Source organism: Oryctolagus cuniculus, chromosome 4, assembly GCF_964237555.1.
Source record: "Oryctolagus cuniculus chromosome 4, mOryCun1.1, whole genome shotgun sequence".
NCBI classification, from domain to species: domain Eukaryota; kingdom Metazoa; phylum Chordata; class Mammalia; order Lagomorpha; family Leporidae; genus Oryctolagus; species Oryctolagus cuniculus.
In genome coordinates, this window is record NC_091435.1 from 138961438 (window position 1) to 138986099 (window position 24662).

At 44.4% G+C, this 24662-nt stretch overlaps 1 protein-coding gene across 1 annotated transcript in view; it reads left to right on the forward strand.

Moving 5' to 3' along the window:
- The first annotated feature begins 3214 nt into the window (after positions 1–3214).
- Positions 3215–24662, forward strand: part of PCOLCE2 (procollagen C-endopeptidase enhancer 2) — an 88373-nt gene continuing 66925 nt past the window's right edge. Inside the window, exons 1-2 of the mRNA XM_002716591.5 lie at positions 3215–3552; positions 4496–4604. Of these exons, the coding sequence (XP_002716637.3) occupies positions 3470–3552; positions 4496–4604 (192 nt within the window). The 5' untranslated portion in view covers positions 3215–3469. The remainder of the gene's footprint in view (positions 3553–4495; positions 4605–24662) is intronic.

Here is a 24662-nt window from a genome sequence, read left to right on the forward strand (position 1 = left end):
GCAGCTCCACTACTTGTGTTGACTGAGCTTCTGCTCCTGCCACTTCAGGCATTTGGGAAGGGAACCAGTGGATGATTCTGTCTCTGTCTGCATGTGTCTTTCTCAAACAAACAAACAAACAAACAAAAATGTTAAAGATAACCAGATAGTATCCATCTCTGCAGTTCATTGTATTGGAAAAGACCCTTTATCAACTTAAAATAGGATCTAAATTTTCATGGCAGATACTGAAAATTGTTTAGGATTTTATCTTAAAAAGATGAAACTGGAGATTAGAAAATTAAGTTCATTTTGTATTCATCAAAATTTCAGCTATATTTGAAACTAGGTGCTAATTCTCATAATGAACTAAGAATGAATTTATGTGGATTTTTTAAAAAACATAATTTTCCTGACAAAACTGCATGAAACAAAACACAAACATATTTCTCTTCACTTTGTCTTTGGCAGTACTATAATATAGATCACTTTTGGAAAAGGATCTCAGAGCTTCTTAATTTTTCTCACAGCTTCTCCTGAATACTTTACTATTCAAATCATTATTTTTCTTTGAAGGGACTTTTGGTCAGCAACCTTCCTCCAGTTCTTTCCTTGTGTTGTTCCCCGGAGTAACTTATCCAAGTCTTCACTGGCCAAAAAGAAGGGGGGTGGGGAGACCATTTTCCTACTACTTCTTTCAACATCATTTGGGTCCATTTCTTGAATCTTGTGATCTTTTGCAAGGTAAGTACTGTACTCTGGAACAAACTTGTATCGGACTTACAATGCACACAGATGTTTGCAAGGTTGACAAGTTAACCAGAGACTGACTAAGATGCTGACATACTGGGGCCAGCCAGAGGCTGACGCTTTGCAGCAAGGACAGTTTGAGTGGTGCTTCATGTTATGAGTGACCAGTTCACTGGGGACTATTTTCACAATGCTGCCACTCGATTCTCTGTGCAGCCCACTAACTGGAGACTGGATAACGAGGATCACCTCCCCATTCTGCTTTTCTTCAGAGAATCTGCCCATGGGGCTTCTGTCCTCTAACTCCTTCCTCCCTTTCCTATTGGCTGGACTCTGTAGCTCCCTGTCCGCTATACTAATTCCGCATCACAAAAGTCCAGAAATGGGTCTTCCAGAAATGGATCTTACACACACCCTTTGGGTCTGTCTCAAGTTTAACACATCAAACTTCTCAGGACATTCAAGGTTTATAATTTTGGTCAGAACCGTAGTTCCAAGTCAAATATGTGTCTTGAAAAGTAAATAAAATGGGTTTTAGTAAACTTTTAAAATCACATGGTAAAATCAATGTCTTTCTTATGTGTCTCACAACAGATCAACACTGCATAATGGGATGAATGTAACAACAGAATAATCAGTGTTGGAATCCGAACCCTTGAGTGAAGGTATGCACAGTCATCAGTCTGTAATTAAAAAAACTGTTGCTTATTTATGTCCAAAATAACTTTTCTATTTAGACATGTTTAATACTTTTTAGAACAAAAAGTTTTGAGGGGGTCAGTGCTGTGGTATAGCAAGTTAAGCCATGTTAAGTTATAGCAGCACGGGTTTGAGTCCGGGCTGCTCCACTTCTGACCCAGCTCCCCATTAATTGCTTGGTAAAGCAGTGGAAGATGGCCCAGGTACTTGTGTTCCTGCACCTGTGTGGGAAACCCAGAAGAAATTCTTGGTTCCAGGCTTCAGTATGGCCCAACTCTGGCTGTTGTGGCCATTTGGGGAGTGAACCAGCAGATGGAAGATCGCTCTGTCTCTCCTTCTCTTACTGTTAACTCTGCCTTTCAAATAAACTTAAAAAAAATTTTTTTTGAAAATTTGAGTCCTAAGAATGAAATATCCTCTGGCTCTGAGGACTTCCAAAAACCATTACCAGAAAGTGAATTGAGCAATCTTTGGACATGATAGTTTAAAACTACGACTTTTTAATAAACTATCATCTGAAACACTTATGCGATTGGGCAGCATATTCTTGAAATGTGTGCAGAATAAACAATCATTTATTTTCCTCTTTGGTGTTTTAAATAAATTTTTATTGGGTTGAGGGTGTACATTTCAGGATATAACAGTGTGCCAAATTCTGTAATCCTTTTTTTTTTCAAGTGTCATACAGGGTGTGGTATGTTTTGGGAATTTTTTAAAAGTTGTGGTACATGGTGTTTTTTCGCTTCACTTTTCAAAAATGTTAAGATCATCTAAACCCCACAGAGAAAGTCTGGTTCCTAGTAGAGGCTCTTGGGTTTCCACAGATTACTTCCTGTAGCCAGTTTTGCTTATTTCCTTTCCAGAAGTGTTTATGTTTTCAACATCAGAAGCTCATTATTAGAATTAAGGTCTTCATAATTACTACTCTAATGCTTGGGGGGGGGTTTGGATTAAAAAGGTGAAAATAATTTCGAAGGAATAACACAAATAAGGCATCAGAATTAAGTTTATATCTCCCACGGGTGTTGTGATAATTGAAAATTTCAGTGAATCCATTCTGTTCTGTTTATCCCTTTATTAATCCCTGGCTATTAGGAAACACTTAACAAAATAAAGGTTTGGAGGATTTTTTTACTTCGTAATTAAATAAAGGAATGCCTTGGTTCCACAAGGCTAGAATTGTTCTTAGAAAAACAACTTCTCTGTAAACCCTGGCTCCTCAGTACCACAGAAGGTGATGGCTAGGAAAGCTCTTTTAATACGAGAAGCTAGCAAAAGACACCAAGTTCGGAACCTGACATCGGATGAGATGAAGGACTAAAGTTCTGTCCTCACTGTCGGACTCTGGCAATTCGCTCACACACGCGTGCCTGCGAACGCATTTCCAAATCCCCGCACAGGGGCTCCCTCCCCACTCATTCTTCCCCACCGAGAACACCAGAAGCTACCAGAGAAGCTACCGAGACAGTGCGCGCACTGACAGCAGAATAGAGGGGAATTAAAGACGACAGAATTGCAACCACCCCCACCCCCACCCCCAGCCCAGTTTCCCTTTTCTGTCCCCGGATCTGGGTGTTTGAGACAAGAAAGGAACCCCAGGTTTCCAATAAACAGCAAGCGCCAATACTTTTCAGCCACACAATGGGGGCAAAGCCCTCCCGGGGAACAGTCTGGAGGTTCCCTTGGCGTCCTCCTCGCCACAGCCCCGGGCGGGACGTGAAGGGGTCTCCGGGTGCGGCCAGGAGGCGCCCGCCCCGGGAGAGGCGGCGGCTCTGGTCTCGGAGCCGCCCCTGCTGCGGCCGAGAACAAACGGGATATTCAGCCGCGGCCTGTGGCTGCCAGAGCCGCTCCTCAGGGGAAATTAGGCGTCGAGTCAGCCTGCGCAGGAATCGCCTTTAAAAGCGCCCCCGCCAGCCGGCCGCGCACACGGCTCCCTGGGCTCCCCGCCGCGGCGTGAGTGCGAGTGCGAGCGCGCGTGGATGCCGGTGTGAGCGCCGGCGCGCGCGCCGGTGGGGTGGAGCCCGGAGCGTCTACACCGGCCATGAGTCGCGCGAGCGCCTGGGCCCCGCTCTGCCTGCTGCTGGCCGCCGTCGCCCCGCTCTCCCGGCAGCAGCCCCCGGAGAGGTAACGCGACCCCCGCCCGTGCTCTCTTCCTCCGTCCCCGCAGGCTCCCCCGCCGCTCCTGGGCGGCCGGTGACCCAGCGCGCGACCCTGCGCTCACCCCGGGGGCGCACGTCTCCGCGCCCCCGCGTGGGCTCCGCCTGGGACCCCGCACCCCCAGGCGGCGCCTGCCCGCGGGGCTGCCTCCGTGTCGCCAAGCCACCACGTGGCGGGCTTCATCTCGCCGCCTCTCCTCAGAAGTTAACGGGGGGCGGAGGGCCGCACTGGGGCGCCAGTAGCGCCTGCTGTTTACCGCAGTTCCTTTCCCCAGCGCGGCTTTGCCCGGAGACGGAAGCCTAAGGGAGAACCGGGGAGCGCCCTGGGAGCCGCTCGGGAGAGTTAACTCTTCCTCAGCCTCCGCCGGCCTCGGGACCCGAGCTGTGGGAACACCCCTAGTCGCAGCCCAAGGCCAACTTTGGCTTCTCCTGTTACACCGCCGTCGACTGCGGACTCCCCTTTCCATGGCCAAGATGCTGAGAAACGGGGAGGGCAAAGGAGCAGCTCCCCAAATCTCAGCACTCAAAACTTTCTGTATTGAACAAGTTGCTTGCGTCTTTAAGACCAACGCGCCCCCCTCAGCGTGGCTCTCACCTCTCTCCCCCTCCTTCCCCTCAGTGAATTTGATCCATTTTCTGTTTTTCTTGCAAAACTGTGCCCCTTCCTGCGGGACTTGATGGCGTGTCTGTGGTCTTGTATTATCACGGCGGAGACAGATGGCAGCTGATCTGAATGCTTTATCAGGCTCTAATTGAAGTCATTCTAAGAACTAGCAAGCCTTCAGATGTTTGATCTGGGGCAGGCGTTTTTCAAACCGTGTTACCTTTTCTCCGTTTATCATTGCTACACGTTGCTGGAGCTGAGACCAGGTTTCCAATGAAGTGTGCCCGTCTCGCTTGTGTTTCCCCAGACCTGTTTTCACATGTGGCGGCATTCTTACGGGAGAGTCTGGATTTATTGGCAGCGAAGGCTTTCCTGGAGTGTACCCTCCAAATAGCAAATGTACTTGGAAAATCACAGTAAGTAAAAGGTATTCTCCTGGAAGTGGGTATTGGAAACGGTGGAAGGATTTAAGTTGGCGGCAAATGCCCGAAATCGTGAAACGTTGGCTTGACCTCAACTATTTGGGAGATTTTTGACTAACAGATCGCGTAGTGTCCTGCATTAGCGTTTAGTAAGGGCACGAGATAATGCTTGAAGAAAAACATGAAAGCAGATGTGTTTCTGGAAGCCCAGCCTTGAGTCAGTTGAGTTTTATGGATTCATGTTGAAGGCTGTTAGGGTGACCTTTGAAAGTGATTTGTTGCTCATGCCTTGCATAAATTCCCAGTGGGGAAGAGAAGACCAAAGGAGGTGCTTAATACCCATTAGGAAAAGGAGAAGAAAAGAAACAACCTGTTTAAAGTTCCCTGGTTGAAACCACCACGAGGGAAATTGAAGAACAGAGTAGTAACATGGAGAGGAGAGGGGCTAAATAGCAAGCAAGGGTAAATGAAGTAGGCATGCTGGCTAGAAGTGGCTTAGCTCAACTGAGTCAAGAAAAGAAGCTGGGTTGAGAGTTTTCTTAAAAAACCAGAAGTCTGAGTGTTGAGTCCTCTAAGTCGAGTCACTGTTCCTGTCGGCATAGCAGTGACTGTCAGCTTCTTCGTGGTTTATTTTTTTGTTGCTGCTGAGAAGCTGTGTGGTACTTCACATCGCTTCACTGAGAGCTCCTGTCAGTTCGTGCAATTTACGGATTATGATTGTTAAAAAGCAGCTACCTGTGACTGCAAACCAGCACCAGGTGTGTCAGGCACTTGCTGTGCCAAGTTGTGGACGAGCGTGAGCTCCCTGGGTCTGCCAAACCTCTCTGTGACGTGGTGATGATTATGACTGTACCAACCAGATGGGGAAGCGGAGGCCTGAGCTGATGGAAATTGATCCAACAGCTGGTAAGCCCAACTTGATGTACAGTAAAACTTATTTTGCAGTAAAGCAAGGATACTTGGCAGGTAGACACAAGTGATCCCCTTCTGTAACCTAAGACTTGGCTCTTACATACGAGTTGTCTTCCTCTAAAATGCCAATCATTGGATGAGCTCATACAGATTTCATAATGCTACGAGAAAAGAAGTCATAGAATGTTAGCATACATGTGAAATAAGGCTCTAAGACAGCTTGGTTTCCATGTTATCATTGTTTTAATTTTATTAAATGACTGCACGTTCAAAATGACCCAAGGAAGTTACTAGCTGAGAGGTACCATGTGCCAACCAAGCAGAAAATTCATGGAACAGTGTTGGTTTGCATCACACTTTGACTGCAGGGGTAGGTATGGTGATGATTTTCCTTGATAAAGGAGGGTTTGTCTCTGGATGGGCCTGATGGTCTCATTTGTACCTTTTTGGGCAGGGGGGATTATAATAGGTACTCTGTTGGCTGTAGAGACTCTCTTCCACTTAGGATGGGGTTATGTCCTGATAAATCCATTGTGCATGAAAAATATAGATCAAAACTCCAGTGGGCTCACCTCACCTACCGACCATCCTAGGTTGGCGCCGCTGTGGAGGTGTGGCTCACTGTAAGCCGCCACTGCCCGGCATTGCAGATCATTGGCCTGGTTTGAAGTATGGTTCCTACTTAATGTGTACTGCTTGCACCTCACTGTAAAGTCAAAAAATCGTGACGTGGAACCAATGTAAGTCAGGGACTGTCTGTTACAGAAAGCGAGAGCCGGTGAGCTCACCTCCCTGGGTTCAGATTCTCCTTCAGCGCTCACAGATGCTGTGGCAGGGGCTACCACTGATCGGAACCCCGGGAACTTGTTCCATCGATGACAAAGTATGAGGCTTCTTAGGCAGTTTCCGCATAGTTTATTGAAGTGAAGGGGCGGAAATTCCTACCCCTGATGGAGCAGGCAGGCATTGTAGAAGAGACTGAGAGCCCAGTCTGTGTTCAGACTGGGGTTTTTATGGACAGGAGTGTGTGTCCTGGTTTCTTCTCCCCCTACCACCTCTCTGACATACTACTGGGTGGAGGGCTTCCTGGGTGTGGCAGTCCTCCTATCTAGTCCCTTTGATGAAGAGCAAATGAAACTCCCCTGAGCTGCCCCCAGGGAGAGGGCTGAAGCCAACCTGATAAGGTTATAAAACAAGATCAATTACTTCAGGAATGGAATTCCCCGAAACAAACCCCTCTGGATGATCCTGGCCATCAAGGTTTTTCTCTATCGCCTTCAGCCCAGTGGTCAGAACCTTGTCCAGCCAGCTGCATCACTCCCCAAGTCTGTGAATTCCTTTTGAAAAAGGATAGTTGAGGATGCCTAGGGCTAAGGCAGACAGACCAGGGGCTGGCTCCTGCTGTCAGGGCTTGTTTCCTCATTCCATTGGGTGTAAATTCATTTTCCTTAAAGCTTCTCATTTTCTCCAGCCCCTCCTAGGCACGTAGGCTGGTGTCTGCCTAGCTGCCTTAACAGCAGGAAGAAGACACAATAAGGTGGGGTATGTCAAGTTCTTCAGCTCAGTGTCTGAGTTAGGGGCTGCGGGGAGAAGATGGGTTGAACTAATCAAGGAGGCCATTGTGCCTGAAGCACAGTGAACAAGGAGGGTTGGGAGAGCAGAAGCCCGAGAAAAGGAGAGCAGGACTGTAGGCCAGGGTGACAGCTGTGACTTTTGACTAGGAAGCCTTGGGAGGATCTTTGGCAGAGGGTACAATCCTCTGGTCCTAGATCATGTGGCTGCTCGGGGGAAGATGAACTGTGAGAAGAATGGGAGCAGACCATTTGGGGAAGGTCTCATGATATCCAGGAAAGAGCGTGGTAGAGTGGACAAGGTTGGGAACAAAGAGGATGAAAGGGGGACTCTTCTTTCTTGAGTGCTTTCTCAACAGTTCTGCCTGTAGTTAGGATGTAGGGTATCACCTGAGAGGCTGTAGGCACCCCTGTTCCGGATCAGAACTGGTCTCATCCAAGGCAATGTCTGAGGCTTCCCAAAGCTGGTTTGATCCAGTCCATTTTCTTGCTCTTGCAGTCAGTAAACTAAGAATATAATCTTTACTGGGTGATTGAGTATCACTTTTATTAAAACATTGGAGACCTCTTGAGATGGAAGAGTCTCAGAGTGGCCCTCAAGCATCATTTCCTGTAACTGCAAAGAAAAATCCTGTGCAAGTTCACCTGCTTCCCATTCTGTTGTTCCAAAGTGAAGATGTGCCCTAGCTCGGTGGCCTTCGTCTCCAAACGCCTTTCCTTGTATCTTCTCAGCAGGAGAATGAGGAAAGTCTGATTTTTATATCTGTATTTTTTTTTTAAGATTTATTTATTTGAAAGTCAGAGTTACACAGAGAGGAAAGGCACAGAGATCTTCCATCTGCTGGTTCACTCCCCAATTGGCTGCAACGGCCGGAGCTGCGCCAATCCGAAGCCAGGAGCAGCTTCTGGGTCTCCCACACGGGTACAGGGGCCCAAGGACTTGGGCCATCTTCTACTGCTTTCCCAGGGCATAGCAGAGAGCTGGATCAGAAGTGGAGCCTATGATCTTGAACCAGCGCCCATATGGAATGCCAGCGCTTTAGGCCAGGGCTTTAACCGCTGCACCACAATGCTGGCCCCCGTATGTTTTAATAAAGGTGAGCGCCAGTGGTTACAGCCAAACTCTTAACTCATCACACTGGATCTTTTGGTGTGGAAGTAAATAGCTTGCCAATTGGAAACTCAGACTTAGGTTTACAAAACATACTTTAACATTATTACAGCAATTTCTTGGACAGCTTCTCTGTCCAACACTATCTATTTTGGCTATTTAAATTTAAACTAATAAGCTAAAAATTGAGTTCTTCCATCCTACTAGGCATGTTTCAAGTGTTCAGTAACCATTTGTGGGTAATAGTTGCCATCTTGGGCAGTAAATAATAAGAATATTTCTGACATCAAAAAGTTCCCCAGGATAGTGCTGTTCTAGAGAATTTTTGAAGTTACTTTGACTCAAGTGAAGGTATGTTGAGGATGGAAGGTATGTTGAGGATGAAGGTAGTCTGAGCTCCTCAGTTATATCTCTGCTTTGCAGGTGGGGAAGCTGCGACTGGAACTCAGGTTTTGTGACTCAGCTTTATCTTCTGGCTACAGGGCCTCAAATAGACTTAGGTTTTACTAATTAATTTTTCTGAGTATGTTCTCAAAACGTGTGGCTAGAGATTCAGTCTGAGATTGAAGGCTAAGTCATGATGGGGTTGAGGCTTCATTTCCTATAGGAGTTGATGAAGGGACTCTAAGCTATGGGACATCTACAGAAGATCCCCCAACCCTCATGTAAGGGGAGGAGAGTGCACATTGAGCGATTTGACAGCTAAGCCATGTATAATCCTTTGGAAAATGGGGTCTGCTCTTCTGAGCAGGATTGGGGTGAGGCAGAAGTCACCCTCATTAACTTAAGAATGAGAACCAGTAACTCCGCCTGTATGAAGCCCTGCAGCAAAAAGTGGAACTTCAGTTGTTGCTGTACCACCGTCCTGCTCCTGGTAGAGCGGCCTTCTTGCAAGGATCGTGTGCAGTAGACAGGAGTGATCGCCACGAGTCTTTGTGATACAGTTCACTGCTGCGCAGCAAGACGCAGAGAAGAATGCGCCAGGCACAGTGCTGGGTACTGGAGACACACAGATGACTGCAGATGTGTGCTGGGGGTGTTTTATGTTCCTGGGGCTCTGCGTGGGAAGTGAGATAAAACCATGAGGCACCTTGCATTCTTGGCTGCACGGTCACCCCTGGCATTTGACTCACTTCACAAGTGAGGAAGCGGAGTCTAAAGCAACTTGTCTTCCCTGATAGTCCGGTAAATGGTATGAAAAGACCCCACTGCATTTTCTGACTCCATGGTACGTTGACAATCTTACACACTGACTTATCAAGTAACCCCTCACCAACATTCACTGAGCACCTACTGCTGTGCAGTAGGCAGTCAGCTGGGCATAAAAAGGGCACTGTTTCTGTCCTCAGCGAGTAGTTTGGACAGGAGAACCTGGAATGGTTATCTGTAAGTTATGATCCTAACTGTAAGTAGTTTTTAAGTGTTGGTAATTTCCAATAAGGCTTGTTTACCATGTAAAAAGTTATGGAAGGTCCTAGATTATTTAAGATGAAAATAACTATCGCCTTTTGCACAGAGTAAAAATGTGGTGACTCATTTTATATCTGTGCTACTCTGACTTGAGAAGTTATTCCCGTGTCTTTTGGAAACCTTTGCTTGACCTAAGAGTGCTGTTTTGCTTGTGCCTTGATATTATCCAAAAACACCAAATAGACAGTTACAGAAAGGCATTCCAGTCACTTTGTGACTTATGTATGTTAAAGTCATCATACTGCAGCCATCCTCCAGAAGCCTGATTAAATTCAAATGGCATTCACATTTAGTGCAGAGAACTAATAGATCAAAAGTGTGATTGGGATTTATGTCTGTCTCCCCAATAATGTTTATATGACTTCATGAGAAGAAAGTCCACGGTGGTAGGCATGGGGTTGTATGAAAGTTGAGACATGTGTGACATATGTGAGACATCTGTAAGATCGGTGCTAGGTATATAATGTGCAAAACTGAATTTAGGCAGGAACTCAACATTTAAGTTACTTGATTATGCCTAAGGGTATAGCAAGGGGTTCTAAAATTACTGTAACTATTATTTGCCTGGTATAACCACAGCAGAAGAGATATAGGAATGGAATTTTGACCTTAAACACACCTTTCCTGGCTTTAAACTATACATAAGAATAAGAATTATATAGAAACTTAAGTTTCAATCTGCCATGGTTTTTAAAAAAAATTGTATACATTTGTTCTAGGCTCAGTTATGACAACAGCCTGAATAGTAATTTTTTTCTGAATAGTAGTTTAACATAGTGCTTGAATTAATATTATTTACAACTAAGGATAGTAAAACTGAGTGCAGTTAGCAGAGAATATCTGCAAATCCACATTTTAGAACCATATGAGTGGGATAAAAGCACTACAGATGGGTTTTTTGGCTTGTTTTTAACTAGGAAAGTATAATTCAGAAGTTATGATTCTAGTGACACATTAACTGTTCTAGTCAGCTTTCAGTTGATAAGATAGTGGAAGGATTAAAAAAATGTTCTTGTCACCTTAAATCCTGTGGGAAGCAGAACAAATATACATTCCAAATAAATAAGCAAGTAGTTGACATTCCTCACCCCAATGCCACCACCCTTTGGAGCCTCAATCCAGCTTTTCTAAATTTGTTTAGTTTTCTGCTTGCTTTTGAGGGCTTCTGTTACTTGTTTTTTATTGCTTTCTCACATGGAAATCCAGTATGTTTTTATTAATTGAAAACCCAATGTTAGAAAAATATTGGCACTGCTTGTATTTTTAGTGCTGTGTTCAGGCAGATGCTTTAGAAAGAGTTTAATGAGCAGAGAGGAAAATGAGAACACAAAAATGAAGTCTTCATTGGGTATTTTTTTTTCTGAAAGGGATTTTCTTTAATAATATATCTGTGACCAAAGAAATCATTCTTTCCTGAAATATCAGTATAGCAGTATAACAAATGATCATTTTTTTTTAAACAATCTAAATTGAGAAGGTATTTAATGGAAATAAAATGCCTGAGCAGGAGTTTTATGTGTTATTAAACAGACTAATGAAATTATTTCCACATCCCTTGCCACTTCTGGAGTTTAACTTATGATATTATGGGCAGATTTGAGTTTTTCTGCAAGCTTATAGATTCCTTAAATTCTATATCATTTAAAAGAGTGGTCTCATTGGCTGATTGCTTTATGCTGGAGGCCAGAGAAGTGTCTATTTTAGAGAGCTCCAACCCGTGAGGGTTCCTTTGATTTCCACCCTGCTCTGCTCAGAGTTAGGGGAGTGTTCTTGTGGATGGTTTCTGTCCCTGTTCCTTGCACAGAGAAATGCTCTATGTATGGATTGTTGTTCCTTGATCCTATGAAAAATGTAATCACCACCCTTAGCTTACATAGTTGCACCTTATAACCTAGCAGCTTTGTCAACAGTGATAGCCATGGTTTGAGATGCCCTTGACTTTCTAACTCTAGGAATTTGGGGGACAAGAAGTGTTTTCTTCAGATACATTATTTGTTAGCTCATGGGAGTCAGTGTAGCAAGACTTTGGCAAACCAAAATATAAACATCCAAAAATAAATGGAACACCCACAGAGGAGGAGGGAGTGGAGTTAAAGCTGGCCAGGACACCAGCCTTGCCGTTAAATATCACCTCTTTCATCACCTCACCCCAAGACACTCTGAGCACTACCTATAATAAGACAGTGTTTTCCAAAATGCAAAGTGATGGAGAGACCACTTCATCAGAAATGGGCTGTTAACATGGGCCAGGCTAACAAAAAAGGGGTATGGGAAAGCCAGTGGCAATTCTGCTAAGTGCTCTTAGAAAGGAATAAGGAGTTGATGGCTATACACAGGCCTTCTAGCATTCCTGGGCTGTCAACCTCCTCTGAGGACACTGTCAGTCACTCAAGCTGTGTATGAAGTATCTACTGGAGACCTGGTGCTGGATTGGGCACTGAGACTACACTGATTGGAAAATCACATCCCTGAGTAGCCGGCTGTCGCTGATCGGGGAGATGTCCCCAGAACGAGTAACGAGGGATGGCATGGCAAGGATCATGGAGGGTTGTGTGTGATGTTGCTCAGTCACTAGACAGATGGGCAGTGGAAGAATCATACCGATGTGGATTTGAACCCTGTTTTGCCCTTTATTAGGTATTTGATGAAGTTTCTGGAACTTTCTACAGTTGGTGTCTTGGACATAATGGGCAGACATGCCTTCTTAGGGGTGGTGTGAGGATTGTAGGAGGTAGCAAATGAAAGGCCCTTGGCACAGTGCTTGGCACAAGGTGCTTAATAAATGGTAGTGGTGGTGTTTTGTTTTTTTAATCTCTGTTCCAGGGCTGTAATAAGAAAGAAAGGTGTAGTGTTTGTGTAGAACTGTCTACAAGCCAGCTTGTTTGCAGCTCGATGGTAGTTCCCCTGGGGCATGGCGAGTTCCCATTGGAAATACTCACTCCTGCTCACTGTGCCCTTTCTTCATTGAAAACATGATCTTTCATCAGGCTTAATCCACAGAAGCACTTCCAAACCCTCCCTTCAACCAGATCCCTCACACCCCAGCACCAACCGAGAGTGCCTCTTGGCTTTGAAAGTAGGGAGTTTAAGGAGCAGAGAAAGGATTTTCAGTTAAAAGTTGCAAATAGTTTTTTTTGTCTTTAGAGATATTTTAATTCACCTTTGGGTTCTCAAATCACCAGTATGGGCCTCTTAAGTTATATAAATTAAGTAAGGAGTGTATTCATTTATTCCTAATAGGCATACCGTGATATAGTAGTTAGGATTATAATTTTTATGAAGGTTTTTATTTAATGAATACAAATTTCATATGTACAGCTTTTAGGAATATAGTGGTTCTTCCCCGACATTCTGCACCCCCACCCCACTCCTATCCCACCTCCTACTCCCCTCCCATTCCATTTTTCATTAAGATTCATTTTTAATTGACTTTATATACAGAAGACCAACTCTACACTGAGAGATTTGAACAGTTTGCACCCACACAAAGTATAAAGTACTGTTTGAAGACAAGTTTTACTGTTAATTCTCATAGTACAAGTCATTAAGGACAGAGGTCCAACATGGGGAGTAAGTGCACAGTGACTCCTGTTGTTGATTTAACAATTAACATTCCTTTATTTTTTACATCAGTGACCACCCGAGGCTCTTGTCATGAACTGCTAAGGCTATGGAAGCCTTTTAAGTCCACAAACTCTATCAGTATTTAGACTGAGCCATTTGCAAAGTGGAAGTTCTCTTCCCTTCAGAGAAGAGTACAGGATTATACTTTCTAAGAGTGTAGATTCTGGAGCCAGGCTGCCTGCATTGAAGTAGCAGCCCCCCTGTTGTGGTGGTGGTGGTGTCTCCAGAGACAACCTCCAATAACCACACTTCTGGGATCCTCCGGCACTGACTCTGGGCTGGCCTGGTGAAGTAAATAGAGTGGGCAGAAGTAATCCTGTGTGACTCTGCAGCTAAGGAATAAGAAGTCTTGTGGCTTCTGCCTTTGTACTTTAAAATGCTCACACTGGGGGAAGCTGGCTGCCATGGAAGCACCACCGTGCTGGGAGGAAGCCCAAGCTAGCCTCGTGGAGAGGCTTCATGGAGACCGTCTCCAGAAGTTCTGGTCTTCCCAGCCAAGATGCTACATACGTGAGTACAGTCATCTTGGAAGGCCAGCCCGGGTTAGCCTGCAGAGACTTCAAGACACAGCTGCTGACTGACAGTGGTCATATGAGAGAATTCAAGCAAGAACCATCCACCTGAGCCAGAGAACACACAGAGCAATAAGAAAGAAGAAAAGTGCATTGTGTTAAGCCACTGAGTTTTGGGATGGTTTGTTGTGTAGTAGCAGGTTACCAAAACTGTTACTTACTGGCTGTATTACCTTGGGTATTAACTCTGTGCTTCAGTTTGTTCATCTGTAAAGTGGGAATATTATTATTCCTTGCCTCACTGGATTGCTTTGGGAGTTATTACATGTATGTCATTAAAACAGTGCCTAGAACATGGCAAACTACTGGAAAAACAATGTTCATGAAATATTTGTTGAGCACTTAATGTATCAAGCTCTATTTTATATTCTGAGAATTTCTCTTTTCAACATTTTTTCTTTTCATGTATTTCAGAGATACAATTTTTTTTAAAAATTTTAGAAAGCTTTTATTTAATAAATATAAATTTTATAGGTACAACTTTCAGAATATAGCAGTTCTTCCCCCCCATACCCACCCTCCCACTCCCAACCATCCCACCTCCTACTCCCTCTCCCATCTCATTCTTCATTGATTCATTTTTAATTATCTTTATATACAGAAGATCAACTCTATACTAAGTAAAGATTTCAACAGTTTTCACAGAGACACACAAAGTATAAAGTACTGTTTGAAGACAAGTTTTATCATTAATTCTCACAGTACAACACATTAAGGACAGAGGTCCTACATGGGGAGCAAGGGCACAGTGACTCTTGTTGTTGATTTAACAGTTGACACTCTTATTTATGACCTCAGTGATCACCCGAGGCTCTTGTCTTGAGCTGCAAGGCTATTGAAGCTTTTTGAGTCCACAAAATCCGTCAGTATTTAGACAGGGCCATATGCAAAGTGGAAGTTCTCTCCTCCCATCAGAGAAAAGTAAATCTTTCTTGATGGCCCCTTTCCACTGGGATCTCACTCACAGAGATCCTTAGTGTGGATCATTTTTTGCCATACTGTCTTGGCCTTCCATGCCTGAAGTGCTCAGAGATACAGTTCTAAGAAGATAAGTGCACTTCCCTTCTCTCAATCCTCCTTCCTTCCTTTTTTTTTTTCCTTTAATTTTTGTAATAGCATATTTTCAGTTTACTTTGTAATCATAGGCTTGGGGCACCACTAACCATAATGTTCGGCAAGTAAAAAGTAGGAAGACCATTGTTTCACTGTAATAAAGATAAGGGCTATAAACAGTAATCAAATCATATCACTTTCATTCTTATAATTTTTTAAAAAATTTTATTTGAAAGTCACAGTTGCACAGAGAAGGAGAGGCAGAGAGGGAGGGAGGGAGGTCTTCCATCCTCTGGTTCACTCTGCAATTGGCTGCAGCAGTCAGAGCTATCCCAATCTGAAGCCAGGATCTTCCTCTGAGTCTCCATGTGGGTGAAGGGGCCCAAGGACTTGGACCATAAGCAGAGCTGGATCAGAAGTGGAGCAGCTGGGACTTGAACCAGTGCCCATATAAGATGCCAGCACTACAGGCAGTGGCTTTACCTGCTATGCCACAATGCCTGCCCCCAATCTTATACTACTTTTGTATTCTGTATTAACTACCACATCAGAGAAAACTAATGACATTTGTCTTTTTGGACTGGCTTATTTCCTAAGCATAATGGTCTCCAGTTGCACCCATTTTGTTACAAAAGATGGGAGTTAATTCTTTTTTATGGCGGAGTAGTATTCCATTGTGTATGTATACCACATTTTCTTTTATCTGCTCATCATCAGTTCATGGATGTATGGGTTGATTCTATATCTTGGCTACTGTGAACTGAGCTGCTGTAAACACGGGGGTACAAATAACTTTCATATACTGATTTCATTTCATTTGGGTAAATTCCCAGGAGTAGGATTGCTGGGTCATATCATAGATCTATTTTCAGATTTCTGAGAAATCTCCATACTGTCTTTTAGAATGGTTATGCAAGTTAACATTCCAACCTACAGTCTATTAAGCTACTTTTTTCTCCATGTCATCAACATTTATTTTTTGATTTTTGGATGATAGCCATTCTAACTGGGATGAGATGAAATCTCATTGTAGTTTTTGTTTGCAAATCCCTGATGGCTAGTAATCCTGAGCATTTTTTCATGTGTCTGTTGGCCATTTGTATTTCATCCTTGGTAAAATGCCTGTTCATGTTCCTGGCCCATATCTTGACTGGATTGTTCATTTTGCTGTTAAATTTCTTGAGTTCCTTATATATTCTCGATATTAATCCTTTATCACATGCATAGTTTGCAAATATTTTCTCCCATTCTGTTGGTTGTCTTTCCACTTTGATGAGTGATTCCTTTGTTGAGCAGAAGCTTCTTGGCTGGATGTAATCCCATTTGTCAATTTTTGGCTTTGATTTTCTGTGCTTCTGGGGTCTTATCTAAGAAGTCTTTGCTTATGCCAATGTCTTGTAGAGTGTCTCTGATGTTTTCCTCTAGTAATTTGATGGTATCCATGGTTCATTGTGAGTTGAATTTTGGATAGGGTATAAGGAAGAGGTCTAGTTTGATAGTTCTGCATGCAGAGATCCAGTTTTCCCAAAACCATTTGTTGAAGAGATTGTCCTTTCTCCAGAGAGTGGATTTTAGCTCATTTGTCAAAGGTTAGCTGGTTATAGATGCATGGATTAATTTTTGGAGTTTCTATTATGTTTCACTGGTCTACATGTCTATTTTTGTGCTAGTGCCTGGCTGTTTTGATTATAACTACCTTGTCTTGAAATCCAGTACTGTGATATTTTTGGCTTTGGTGTTTAAGATTGCTTTAGTTATCTGGGAATTTTTTGTGTTTCCATGTGAATTTTAGAATTGTTTCTTCTAGATTGGAGAAAAATGTCCTTAGTATTTTGCTTGGGATTGTATTGAATCTGTCAGCTGTTTTTGGTAATTCTTCCATTCAACAAACATGGAAAATTTTTTCATTATGTTGTCTTCTAATTCTTAATGTTGTATAATTTTCATTGTAGAGATCTTTCATATCCTTTGTTAAATTTATACCAGGGCATGGGGATGGTGCCATGGTGCACTAGGTTAATCCTCCGCCCGAGGCGCCGGCATCCCATATGGGTGCCGGGTTCTAGTCTCAGTTGCTTCTCTTCCAATCCAGCTCTCTGCTGTGGCCTGGGATAGCAGTGGAGGATGGCCCAAGTCCTTGGGCCCCTGCACCCACATGGGAGACCAAGAAGAAACTCCTGGCTCCTGACTTTGGATCAGCACAGCTCCAGCCATTGCGGACATTTGGGGAGTGAACCAACAGAAGGAAGACTTTTCTCTCATTCTCTCTCTCATTCTCTCTCTCTCTCTCTCTCTCTCTCTCTCTCTCTCTCTCTCTCACTGTCTGTAAACTCTACCTGTCAAATAAATAAAAAATCTATTCTAGTCCCAGTTGGGGCACTGGATTCTGTCCTGGTTGCCCCTCTTCCAGTCCAGCTCTCTGCTGTGGCCAGGGAGTGCAGTGGAGGATGGCCCAAGTGCTTGGGCCCTGCACCCCATGGGAGACCAGAAGGAAGCATCTGGCTCCTGGCTTCGGATCAGCACGGTGCACCTGCCGCAGCGTGCTGGCCGCAGCAGCCATTGCAGGGTGAACCAACAGTAAAGGAAGACCTTTCTCCCTGTCTCTCTCTCTTTTTCACTGTCTACTCTGCCTGTCAAAAAAACATTTATACCAGGGCATTTAATTTTTCTGTGGCTATTGTGAATGGGACTCCTCTCAAAAGTTCTATGTCAGGGACTGATGCTATGTCATGGTGAGTAAAGCTGCTGCCTCCAGTGCTGGCATCCCATATGGGCTTCAGTTCAAGTTCCAACTGCTCCACTTCTGATCTGGGCACCTGCACCCTTGTGGGAGACTTGGAGGAAGCTGCTGGCTTCAGATCGGCCCAGCTCTGGCCATTGCGGCCATTTGGGGAGTGAACAAGAGGATGGCAAGTCTCTTTCTCTGCCTCTGCCTCTGCCTCTCTGTAATTCTGCTTTTCAAATTAATAAATAAATCTTAAAAAAGTTCTTTGTCAGACATGGCATTGTTTGTGTATACAAATGCTATTTTGTGTTGATTTTATAACCTATACAACTTTGTCAAACTCTGAGTTCCAGTAGTCTTAGTGGAATCTTTTGATTTCCCTATATATAACATCATGTCACTTACAAATAGGGATAATTTTAGTTCCTCCTTTCCAATTTGCATCCATTTGATTTCTTTTTCTTTCTTTTTTTGAAGATTTTATTTTACAGGTGGAATTATAGACAGTGAGAGGGAAAGACAGAGAGAAAGGTCTTCATCTACTGGTTCACTCCCCAGCTGGCCACAACAAAGCTGGGCTGATCCAAAGCCAGGAGCTAGGAGCTTCTTCCGGGTCTCCCACGTGGGTGCAGGAGCCCAAGCACTTGGGCCATCTCCTGCTGCTTTCCTGGGCCACAGCAGAGAGCTGGATCAGAAGGGGAGCAGCCGAGACTAGAACCAGCACCTATGTGGGATGCCGGTGCTGCAGGCGGAAGATTAACCTACTGTGCCATAGCACCTGCCCCTGATTTCTTTTTCTTATCTAATGGCTCTGCCTAAAACTTCCAGAGCTATATTGAATAGCAGTGATCAAAGTGGACATCCTTATCTGGTTCCAGATCTTAGTGGAAATGCTTCCAGCTTTTCCCCATTCACTCTGATGCTGGCTGTGGGATTTTTGCATAAATGTTCTCAGGGATATTGGTCTATTGTTCTCTTTCTCATATGTTTTTCTGGTTTTGGAATTAAGGTGATGCTGGCCTCATAAAAGGGGTTTGGTAGGATTTCCTCCCTTTCAGTTGTTCCTGAGTAGTTTGAGAATAATTATGATTAATTCTTCTTTAAAAGTTTGGTAGAATTCAGCAGTGAAGCCTTTACTCCTAGGCTTTTCTTTGTTGGGAGGGTCTTTATTAGTGATTCACTCTCCATTTTGGTTATTGGTCTATTTTGGTTGTCTCTGTCTTCATGCCTCAGTTTTGGTAAATTCTATGTGTCCAGAAATCTTTCCATTTCTTCTAGATTTTCCAATTTGTTGGCTATAGCTGTTTGTAGTAATTCCTGATAATTCTTTCAGTGGCATTAGTTGTAACGTCTCCTTTTTCATCTCTGATTTTATTAATTTGGGTCTTCACCTCCTGCCCCTTTTTTGATTAGTTGGGCCAATGGTGTATCAATTTTTTAGTTTTTACTTTTTCAAAAAAACCAGCTGTTCATTTCACTGATTTTTTAAATTTTGTTTTGTTTATTTCTTCTCTAATGTTTCTTTCCTCCTAATTTTGAGTTTGGTTCTCAAGGCATTGAGATGCATTGTTAGACAATTTATTTGATATCTTTGCAATTTCTTGATGTAGGCACTAATTGTGGTAACCTTTCCTCTTTTAACACTGCTTTTGCTGTATCCCATAAGTTTTGATGTGTTGTGTTGTCACCTTCATTTGTTTCAAGGAATTTTCAGTTTCCCCTTGGATTGTGTTTATGACCCACTGTTCATGCAGGAGCATGTTGTTCAGTCTCCATGTGTTTGTATATTTTCTAGAGTTTCTTATGTTGTTAATTTCCAGCTTCACTCTATTGTGGTCAGAAAAGATACGTGGTATGATTTCATGGTTTGAATTTGTTGAGACTTGTTTTATGGCCTAGCATATGGTTTATGCTAGAGAATGTTCCATTTCTTGATGAAAAGAGTGCGTTCTGCGGCTGTGGGATGAGATTTTTCTGTAGCCATCAATTAGACCCATTTGGTTGATAGTGTGGATTAGCTCTGTTGCTTTTTTTGTTGATTTTTGCCTTGTTGATCTGTCCATTGATGAAAGTGGAGTGTTGAAGTCTATCATTATTGTATTGGAGCTTATGTTTCCCTTTAGATCCATTAGCATTTTTTTTGACAGGCAGAGTTAGAGAGAGACAGAGAGGAAGGTCTTCCTTTTCTATTGGTTCACCCCCCAAATGGTCGCTGCAACTGGCGCGCTGCACTGATCTGAAGCCAGGAGCCAGGTGCTTCCTCCTGGTCTCTCATGTGGGTGCAGGGTCCAAGGACTTGGGCCATCCTCCACTGCACTCCCTGGCCACAGCAGAGAGCTGGCCTGGAAGAGGGGCAACTGGGACAGAATCCGGCGCCCCAACCGGGACTAGAACGCGGTGTGCCGGTGCCGCAGGCGGAGGATTAGCCTATTGAGCCGTGGTGCCGGCCTCCACTGTATTTTTTATTTGACATATTGAATTCTTCATTTCTAATATTTCAGTTTGATTCTGTATTATTTATTTCTGTTTCCTGGGATAAAATGTCATTCATAGTTTTCTTTAACTCCTGTAATTGCTTCTTTGTGTAACTTTACAATCAGTCATTCTTTCAAGTTCCTTTTCAGGCATTTCATCAATCTCCTCATCTTTACAATCTAATATTGAAGTATTTTGTTCCTTTTGGGGAGTCCTATTATCTCCCTGGCTCATGTTTCTTGTGTTTTTATACTTATTTTTATGCATCCGGAGAAGCGCTTGTTAATATCTTTGAAGTGTCTGTCCTTGGAGATGTGCCTCTAGGCATAGTGGAATTCCTACAGCTTCAGCAGGTATCCAGAGGTGTGCTGGGTGGGCAAGGGAGCTCTGGCCAGTGCTTGTGGGAGGAGTGAAAGTCCAGGGTGACACCCAGGTTACATGTGGTAGATTTCCTCTGTCATTGTGGAGAGGGGATTATTAACCTGCCTGGCATGATTACTGCCTCTACCTTTCTCTGTGCCAAGGTGAACCAGCTGCCTCAAGTGCGCTGTCTGCATGCAGATGCTACTCACTCAGGCCGTGAACTACATGAATCTCTGTGCTCCATAGTGAGAGCTGGCGCCTTTTTCGATGTTGGTTCCCAGCTCGCAGGGAATCTTGAGCTTCTGGACTCAGATTCAAGACTCCGCCTAAAGACCTGGCCACACACCCCTGCCTTTATTGGTTTCCCGGTCTGTCACACAGTCAGAGGATTCCTATCGTCACAGGAAGCAGGGCATCTACTCGACCCTGTAAGACTGTCCAGGGAGAGAGCTGCCCTGGCCCTGGAGCCAGCTGCCTGCCTGACAAAGGTGCATCAGTGCTACAACTTGGCAGCTGAATCCAGCACTTCGGATGAAGGGGAGGAGAGCAACGTGCCGAGTGGGCGCCCTGCTTCCTGCCAGCTCTCCAGCAGGGACTCAAAGTCAGCGGGACTGCAGATTTCCACCGGAGGCTGCAGCAGCCTCTACTCGCCTTGTTGGGAAAATGGCTCTTCCCCCACTGGTCACCAGGCACCTTGGTTGGGGGAGGGGGAGGGAAGCCATGGGCACCCTGCCCTCTGCCAACTCTTCTGCTTGGACTCAGAGTCAGTGGGGTCCGTGAGTCTCTTCCGCAGACAGGATCACCAGTGGAGCATGCGCTTCTGCAGACTCCTCTTGGTCGGGAAATGTGGCTTCCCCACCCGCTACAGGCTCCTGGAGTTGCTGGTCATGTCCTGCAAGTTGCTGTGTGTTTGTTGCTTCACATAGTCTGTCTCTCTCCAAAAGATTTGTTTATTGGGGTAGGTGCTGTGGTGTAGCCGATCATACCGCTGCCTACGGTGCCAGCGTTCCGTATGGGGTGCCGATTCAAGACCTGGCTGCTGCACTTCGGATCCAGCTCTCTGCTGTGGCCTGGGAAAGCAGAAGAAGGTGGCCCAAGTGCTTGAGACCCTGCACCCACATGGGAGACATGAAGAAGCTCCTGACTTTGGATCGGAGCAGCTCAACTCCAGCTGTTGCGGCCACTTGGGGAGTGAAGCAGCAGATGGAAGATCTTTCTCTATCTTTGCCTCTGCCTCTTGGTAACTCTTCTTTCAAATAAGCAAATCTTTTTTTTTTTTAAGATTTATTCATTTATCTTTTGGAAAAATCTTTCATCTGCTTGTTCACTCCCCAAATGGCCATAATAGCCAGAGCTGGGTCAGTCTGAAGTCAGGAGCCAGGAGCTTCCTCCGGGTCTCCCATGTGGGTGCAGAGGCTCAAGCACTTGGGCCATCTTCTGCTGCTTTCCCAGGTGCATTAGCAGGGAGCTGGGCTAGAAGTGGAGCTGCTAGACTTCGCACCGGCACTGCAGGCTGTGGCTTACTTCACTGTGCCTTAACCACTGTGCCACCACACCAGCCCTGAGTCTCTCTTCTTTCTGCAGACTTTTCATTGAAAACTTTTCTCCAGCTATCTTTTTAAGAACATAGATCTCCTGTTTCTCTAATATCCTCCTGTGATCAAAATCAGCACATCTTTTCCCTACTGAGACATCTTGGAACCCTATATCCAGGAATTTCTTAGAGAAGGCTCCTGCATTAAAATAGGTAGGGGTAGGACGGCAGTAAGTACTAGGAAGCCAGTAGAGTAAGGTGATGTAGTAGAGGTTGGCTCTGAGGAGGTGACATCTGATTTGAAAACTGCGTGCTACCAAGTGCCTCCCCACTGATAGGTTGCGGAGAAACTGTGATAGCCCCACTGCTCTGGGTGCAGAAGGTTGGTACGTGGTGGTAGCACCTCTCCAAGGATTGTGTCCGTGATAAGCAGAGCCTAGGATATCTTCTGGATGGCTTTTTTTGCTTATTTGTGTTTGGTTTGTTTGATTTTTGAGATGTCAGGGATGTGAAGAGGGGAGAAGCTGAAGGGTCTGGTTTTTTGTTTGTTTTTTGTTTCTTTGTTTTGTTTTGTTTTTTGTTGTTGTTGTTGTTGTTTTGACAGGCAGAGTGGACAGTGAGAGAGAGAGACAGAGAGAAAGGTCTTCCTTTTGCCGTTGCTTCACCCTCCAGTGGCCGCCACAGCTGCCGCGCCGTGGCCAGCGCACCGCGCTGATCCGATGGCAGGAGCCAGGTACTTCTCCTGGTCTCCCATGGGGTGCAGGGCCCAAGCACTTGGGCCATCCTCTACTGCACTCCCGGGCCACAGCAGATAGCTGGCCTGGAAGAGGGGCAACCAGGACAGAATCTGGCGCCCTGACCAGGACTAGAACCCGGTGTGCCGGCGCCGCAGGCGGAGGATTAGCCTACTGAGCCACGGCACCGGCCCAAGGGTCTGTTTTTGTGAGTAACGTTGCACAGGTGGAAGCTGCTTTCATCACCCCCTTTAACAACCCCCAGCACCTGTGCAGTGGGGGACTCTGAGGAACATCAGGAAGTAGCCCCTGAACCCGATTCCTCTTCATGGGCCTGTTCAGGGGGACCTGCATCAACAGGGGTGTTTTGCTTACACAGTCATCGGTTGAAGGACACTTGGATTCTTTCTACCTTTCAGCTATTTTGCGTGTTTTGAATAATGCTGCTGTGAACATTGGAGCTTTTGATTCCTTTGGGTGTAGGAGTGGAACTGCTGAGTCGTGTTAGACTTCTATATTTAGCTCTTTGAGGAAACACCAAACTGTTTTCCAGAGGTAGGAACAAAAAGACATGGTGAACAGAGTCACTAGGAAGCCAGACAGCTTTTTGGACTTCTGTAGATGGCTCCGGCGGGTGTTCCAAAGGAGATGGCGTTTGGGAATGATGCTGGCACAGTGAAGCTGTTGGAAATTTGAGGAATTATTTTTTTTTAAGGATTTATTTATTTATTTAAAAGGCAGAGTTATAGAGAGGCAGAGAGAGGTGTTCCATCTGCTGGTTCACTCCCCCAAATGGCCGCAATGGCTGGAGCTGTGCCAATCTGAAACCAGGAGCTCTTCCAGATCTCCCACAGGGGTGGAGGGGCCCAAGGACTTGGGCCATCTTCTACTGCTTTCCCAGGCCATAGCAGAGAGCTGGATCTGAAGTAAAGCAGCCGAGACTCGAACCAGCACCCATATGGGATGCCGGCACTGCAGGCGGCAGCTTTACCTGCTACACCACAGCACAGCCCTAGGCATTGTTCTTTAGTGATTGCAACTAAACTTGTTAGTATTTGGGGGGAATCTATCTATCTATATAAAATATAATTTATATATATATATAAAATATCTGCAAAAATTATATCTGCAAAAATTTTTTTAAAAACAGAATCATTAGGACCCAGACAGCTACTCTGAGATGCCCAATATACTTATTTTCATTCTTATATTATAATTTTAATGAACTTGTTATTTCCCATAAATCATATATGTATATTCTTATCCATTGCATTTAATGCTTTATAAATATTATTTAATAATATATAATAAATAATATTTTTATGATTATAAATTTGTATAAATATATTTAATAAAAATACTTCTAAAATAACAAAACTGTTTCTTAAAATAGAAATAAATCATAGAATTATTGGGTCAGAAAGGAGTTAGAAAGTTTTCTCAGCTATTTCTCTATCCACTAGTGCAGACTAGACATCTACTTCTTTTGTGGTTCCATAGCATCCAGGGAGTGTCACACATCACACTGTGTTTTAATCATCTGTTTGCTAATCTGTCCCCCTTACTAAACTGTAGATTTCTTGAGGACAAGGCCTTTGTTTTGGGTGACTCTTCTCCTAGTGGCTAATACGGTGCTTGACAATAGTAGTTGCGTGAAACAATGAAACTATGAATGACTAGGTCACCTACATCATCCATCTGCTTCCAAGCAGAACAGCACAGAAGGTATGTCATAGTCTATGAGATTTTTATTTTTAGTTATGTACTTATTTTCATTTTATTTTAAAAGAGAGAGACAGAGATATTCCATGTGCTGGTTCACTCCCTAAATGCCCACAATGGCCAGGACTGGGGAAGGCTGAGGCTGGGAACCTGGAACTCCATCCAGGTCTCCCACATCAGTGTTAG